This window comes from Dryobates pubescens, chromosome 40, assembly GCF_014839835.1.
Source record: "Dryobates pubescens isolate bDryPub1 chromosome 40, bDryPub1.pri, whole genome shotgun sequence".
Classification (NCBI taxonomy): Eukaryota; Metazoa; Chordata; class Aves; order Piciformes; family Picidae; genus Dryobates; species Dryobates pubescens.
The window spans coordinates 1,685,499-1,691,512 of record NC_071651.1 but is presented as its reverse complement, the minus strand read 5'-3'; the positions used below and the strand labels follow the sequence as shown (position 1 = coordinate 1,691,512).

At 69.4% G+C, this 6,014-nt stretch overlaps 1 protein-coding gene across 1 annotated transcript; it reads right to left on the bottom strand.

The window, feature by feature from the left end:
• Window positions 1–3,071: 3,071 nt before the first annotated feature.
• Window positions 3,072–5,576, bottom strand: BCDIN3D (BCDIN3 domain containing RNA methyltransferase). Its single transcript, XM_054177345.1, has 2 exons — window positions 4,815–5,576; window positions 3,072–3,662 (listed from the first exon to the last, which is right to left on the bottom strand). Exons 1-2 carry the CDS (start codon window positions 5,574–5,576, stop codon window positions 3,072–3,074), a joined length of 1,353 nt encoding a protein of 450 aa, XP_054033320.1.
• Window positions 5,577–6,014: the final 438 nt, after the last annotated feature.

Genomic DNA, 6,014 nt, shown 5'->3' with positions numbered 1-6,014 from the left:
GATCTGCTGTGGCAGAGCACCTCCTGCAGGAGGAGGGCTCCAAGCTCAGGGCACCACAGAGCTCCTGAGCCTCCCTCTGCCTTGGCAGGCAGGGGGCAAGGAGGGAACAGAGCCCAGAGGAGGCTTAAGGGCAACCAGATCCTTCCTGTGGGCCACTGAGAGCCAGAGGTGGTGGCACCAAGCCTCCACCCAAGCCCCCTTCCAGCCTCCCACCCAAGCCAGCTCTAACCTCCCACCCAAGCCCCTTCCAGCCTCCCACCCAAGCCAGCTCCAACCTCCCACCCAAGCCCCTTCCAACCTCCCACCCAAGCCCCCTTCCAGCCTCCCACCCAAGCCCCTTCCAGCCTCCCACCCAAGCCCCTTCCAGCCTCCCACCCAGGCCCCCTCCAACCTCCCACCCAAGCCCCCTCCAACCTCCCACCCAAGCCCCTTCCAGCCTCCCACCCAAGCCCCTTCCAGCCTCCCACCCCGCTCCAACCTCCCACCCAAGCCCCCTCCAGCCTCCCACCCAAGCCCCTTCCAGCCTCCCACCCAAGCCCCCTCCAACCTCCCACCCAAGCCCCTTCCAACCTCCCACCCAAGCCCCCTCCAGCCTCCCACCCAAGCCCCCTCCAACCTCCCACCCAAGCCCCTTCCAGCCTCCCACCCAAGCCCCTTCCAGCCTCCCACCCAAGCCCCCTCCAGCCTCCCACCCAAGCCCCCTCCAACCTCCCACCCAAGCCCCTTCCAGCCTCCCACCCAAGCCCCTTCCAGCCTCCCACCCAAGCCCCCTCCAACCTCCCACCCAAGCCCCCTCCAACCTCCCACCCAAGCCCCTTCCAACCTCCCACTCAAGCCCCCATCCAACCTCCCACCCAAGCCCTCTCCAACCTCCCACCCAAGTTCCCTCCAACCTCCCACCCAAGTTCCCTCCAACCTCCCACCCAAGCCCCTTCCAACCTCCCACCCAAGCCCCTTCCAACCTCCCACCCAAGCCCCTTCCAGCCTCCCACCCAAGCCCCTTCCAACCTCCCACCCAAGCCCCCTCCAGCCTCCCACCCAAGCCCCCAAGCTCCCTGTAATCAATATCTCAAACCATGACAGAAATCAACCTCCAAGGAGCCCAAAGCTCCAATTTTCCTTCTCTTTCTTCCTGGACTTTACTGCAGACCCCCAGACCCCCCCCCGGGAGAGCTGAGGGACCTCAACCTTGGCCAAGAGGTAGCTTCAAAGCTTCCCCAGAAGCCTTCCCTCAGCTCCTGGGACTGCTGAGGGCTGGGAAGCCCTGGGGCCAAGGGGCACAGAGGCAGCAGCAGGTTGCCAGCAGCTCAGCTCCTTTTATTTGCCCCCCCCCCCAAGGAGCAGCAGAAGTCCCAAGCCCACCCCCAAGCCCCCTCCCACCCCAGCCAGGCACAAGCCCAGCAGCCAGAGCCAGCTGGGAGGGGCCTCCAGCAGGGCCTCAGCACTGCCCCAGCATCCCAGCTGGGCCTGGAGGGAGCAGGCAAAGGGCTCCTTGGGACAGCCCCAAGCAGAGCTGGGAGCTGAGAGCTTCCCCAGCCCTGACCTGGGCTGGGGCCAGGGCAGCTCCAACCTCTCTGGAGCAGCCAGGGGCAGGCTCTCCTCACCCTCAGCATCAAACCTCCTCCTCCTCTCCACTCTCAACCTCCCCTCCCCCAGCTCCAATCCACCTCCCCTCACCCTGCCCCTGCCCACCAGGGAGGCTCTGCTGCTCCCCTTGCAGCTACCACACCACCAGGTCTGTGCTGCTGTGCCTGGGGATCACAGCCCTGGGCTGCCTCTCTGTCTCCATCTGCAGCTTCCAGAGCAAGGTTTGTGCTGAGGGAGCCCCCTGGGAGCAGGGCACTGCCAGGGCTGGGAGCCAGCAGCTCAGGGGGGCTGCAGGGGCAGGATGGGGGCAGAGCAAGCTGGGGGGTGCTGGGGGAGGCTGCAGAGCTGCTGGGGGCAGGGATTCATGGCCTGGCTTGGCTTGGGAGGGAGCTCAGAGCTCAGCCAGCTCCAAGACCATGGAGCAGAGCCCAACCCCCCCCCCGGCTCCAGGCTCCTCTCAGGCACTTGCAGGGAGCCAGGAGGTCTCCCCTCAGCCTCCTCTCCTCCAGCCTCAACCCCCCCTGAGCTCCCTCAGCTGCTCCTCCCCAGCCCTCTCCCCCAGCCCCCTCCCCAGCTTTGTCTCCAGAGATGAGACCTCCACCACCCCCTGGGCAGCCTGGGCCAGGGCTCCCCCAGCCTCCAAGGAGATCCAGGGATCCATGGAAGGGGTTGGGGTGGGAAGGGAGCTCAGAGCTCAGCCAGCTCCAAGCCCCTGCCCAGGGACCTCTCCCCCAGCCCAGGCTGCTCAGGGCCTCATCCAGCCTGGCCCTCAGCACCCCCAGGGAGGGCTCAGCCGCAGCCTCCCTGTGCCAGGCTCTGCCCAGCCTCCCTCTGGGATGGATGAAGCAAGGAGGAGCCTTGGCAAAGGTCCTGCAGGAAGCAGCCCTGGAGCACTGCTTGGCCCCAGGGGGAGCTGAGGGCAGTGGAGAGCTGCAGCTTGCCCTGCTCTGAGCTGCTCCAAGCTGCTTGAGGCACATCCAGGGAGGCTGCTGGGTTGGTGGGGGCACAGCCAAGCTCCTGGGGGAGCTCCTGGCATGGGGAGCTCCTCCTGGCATGGAGATGACCTCCTGGCATGGAGAGGTCCTCCTGGCATGAAGAGGTCCTCCTGGCATGGAGATGACCTCCTGGCATGGAGAGGTTCTCCTGGCATGGGGAGCTCCTCCTGGCATGGAGATGACCTCCTGGCATGGAGAGGTCCTCCTGGCATGAAGAGGTCCTCCTGGCATGGAGATGTCCTCCAGAAGTCCTCCTGGCATGGAAAGGTCCTCCTGGCATAGAGAGGTCCTCCAGAAGTCCTCCTGGCCTGGAGAGCTCCTCCAGAAGTCCTCCTGCCATGGAGATGTCCTCCTGGCCTGGAGAGCTCCTCCTGGCCTGGAGAGCTCCTCCAGATGCCCTCCTGTCCTGGAGCTCTCCTCCTGCCCTGGAGCTCTCCTCCTGCCCAGGAGCTCCCCTCCTGCCCAGGAGCTCCCCTCCTGCCCCGGCTCTCAGCCAGCCTCCTGCCTGTCGGCTTTGAAGAGCAGGAGGCTCCTGTGCCAGCTGGTGGGGCCGAAGCAGGCCAGCAGCTGCATGGAGCAGTCCCGGGTGAGGATGGCAGCCACCTCCTGGGCCATGTCCCCGCGGATGCGCAGGGAGCCTGGGGGCCGCAGCCCGGCGCCCCCCAGCCGCCGCAGCCGCCGCGCCGCCGCCCGGTAGCAGCGCCAGGGCTGGGGCTCCACCAGCAGCAGCGAGCAGAGGGAGGCCAGCAGGGCCAGCAGGCGCCGCAGACCCCCGTCCCCGTGCCGCAGGTGGATCCACATGGTCAGGGACATGCAGAAGCCGACGTCGAAGGCCGAGCGGCCGAAGCGGCGCAGGAAGGGGCCCAGCAGCGCCGCCCGGGCGCCCGGCTCCATGATGTCCAGGGTGGCGAAGGAGATGGAGCCGGGGAAAGGGCTGCCCCGCTGCGCCCGGGCCACCAGCCCCGGGTCGATGTCGCAGCCCAGCAGCTGCAGCTCGCCGCCGGCGGCCGGGGGCTGCGCCGGGCCGGCTGCTCCCTCCGGCAGGTCCAGCAGGTGGCGGTAGAGAGCCACGCTCAGCTCCTGCCGGCAGAGAGGGGAGAGGGGGGCGGGGGGCGGGCAGGGAGGGAGGCAAGGAGGGGTCAGGGAAGGAGGCAGGAAGGGGGGCAGGAGGTGCACAGAGAGGGGCAGGGAGGGAGGCAAGGAGGGGTCAGGGAGGGAGGCAGGGAGGGGGGCAGGAGGCACACAGAGAGGGGCAGGGAGGGAGGCAAGGAGGGGTCAGGGAGGGAGGCAGGGAGGGGGGCAGGAGGCACACAGAGAGGGGCAGGGAGGGAGGCAAGGAGGGGTCAGGGAGGGGGGCAGGGAGGGGGGCAGGAGGCGCACAGAGAGGGGCAGGGAGGGAGGCAAGAGGGGGTCAGGGAGGGAGGCAAGGAGAGGGGCAGGGAGGGAGGCAAGGAGGGAGGCCAGGAGGGGGGCAGGAAGGGGGCAGGGAGGGGGCAGGGGGGCACACAGGAGGGGGGTCAGGGAGGGTCTTCCCTGAGCCTCCTCTTCTGCAGGCTAAGCAACCCCAGCTCCCTCAGCCTCTCCTCACAGGGCTGTGCCCCAGCCCCCTCCCCCGCCCTGTGCCCCAGACCCCTCCCCAGCCCTGTGCCCCAGACCCCTCCCCAGCCCTGTGCCCCAGACCCCTCCCCAGCCTCATTGCCCTTCTCTGGACACAGGACTCCAGCTGTGGCCTCAGCAGTGCTGAGCACAGGGCAGGATCAGCTCCCTGCTCCTGCTGCCCACACTGCTCCTGACCCAGCCCAGGCTGCCCTTGGCCTTCTTGGCCCCCTGGGCACACTGCTGGCTCCTGTTCAGCTGCTCTCCCCCACTCCCCCCAGCTCCCTCTCTGCCTGGCTGCTCTCAGCCCCTCTGCCCCCAGCCTGCAGCACTGCCTGGGGTTGCTGTGGCCAAAGTGCAGCCCCTGGCCCTGGGCCCTGCTCAGTGCCATCTTGTTGGGCTCTGCCCAGCCTGGCAAAGGTCTCTCTGCAGAGCTCTGCTCCCCTCCCCCAGCTCCACTCCTGCCCCCAGCTTGGTGCCCTCTGCAAGCTCCCTGCTGATGGACTCCATCCCCTCCTCCAGATCATCAATGAAGATATTGATCAGGATTTGGGGAGCCAGCACCGATCCCTGGGGATCCTCTCCCCCCTCCCCACCCCCAGCCCCCCTCCCCTCCCCCCCTCCCCCCAACCTTACCCCCGAGTTGCAGCCCACGTCGAGCGCCAGCAGCGGCCGCGGCCCGGCGGGGAGGAGGCTGCGCAGGAGCCCGGGGGGCAGCAGCCGGAGCCGCTCCTCGGGGGGGTGGAACCGAGAGTAGTTCGGGAAGTTGCCGTAGGGCGCAGCGCCAGGGGACGACAGCGGAGCCCCGCCGGGACCGGGAGCCGACAGCGGAGCCCCCCCGGACCCGGGCACCGACACCGGAGCCTCCCCGCCCTCGGGCACCGACACCGGAGCCTCCCCGCCCTCGGGAACTGACACCGGAGCCCCCCCGGGACCGGGAGCCGACACCGGAGCCCCTTCACCCTCGGGCGCCGACACCTCAGCCTCCACGGACCCGGGAGCCGACACCAGAGCCCCCCCCGAACCAGGCACCGACACCGCAGCCTCCCCGCCCTCGGGCACCGACACCGGAGCCCCCCCGGACCCGGGCGCCGACACCAGAGCCCCGCCGGGACCGGGCACCGACACCGGAGCCCTCTCGCCCCCGGGAACTGACACCGGAGCCCCCCCGGGACCGGGCACCGACACCGGAGCCCCTTCACCCTCGGGCGCCGACACCTCAGCCTCCACGGACCCAGGCGCCGACACCGGAGCCCCCCCGGACCCGGGCACCGACACCGGAGCCCTCTCGCCCCCGGGAACTGACACCGGAGCCCTCCCGGACCCGGGCACCGACACCGGAGCCTCCCCGGGACCGGGAGCCGACAGCGGAGCGCCGCCGGCCCCGGGCGCCGCCATGGTTCCCTCTCCCCCGGGCGGGCACCGAGCGGCTGCAGAACGGTTCCGGGGCACAAAGGTTCCGGGGGGAGGTTTGGGGAGGCAGCAGAATGGTTCCGGGGCACAAAGGTTCCGGGGCGAAGCTGTCAGGCGACGGCAGAAAGGTTCCAAGGGATAAAGGTTCCGGGCGGGGGCTGCCAGTGGCTGCGACCACCCTGGTGTCACAACCCCACCGTGGAGGGGCTGGAAGGGACCTCTGGAGCCCCCCCAGCCCCATCCCCCCCAGCCCCAGCAGCTTGCCCAGGGGCACAGTGCCCAGGGGGGGTTGGAAGCTCTCCACAGCCTCTCTGGGCAGCCTGCTCCAGGCCTCCAGCAGCCTCACCCCAAGCTGCTTTCTCCTCCTGCCCTCCACTCTCTGCCCCCTGCCCCTGGGCACCACTCAGCAGATGCCAGCCCCAG

Excerpts from the sequence above, each read along its gene's own strand:
- BCDIN3D (XM_054177345.1), bottom strand. The coding sequence starts at position 5,576 with ATGGCGGCGCCCGGGGCCGGCGGCGCTCCGCTGTCGGCTCCCGGTCCC. Across the intron at positions 3,663-4,814 it reads ACGTGGGCTGCAACTCGGGG|GAGCTGAGCGTGGCTCTCTA; the intron begins GTAAGGTTGGGG and ends CTCTGCCGGCAG.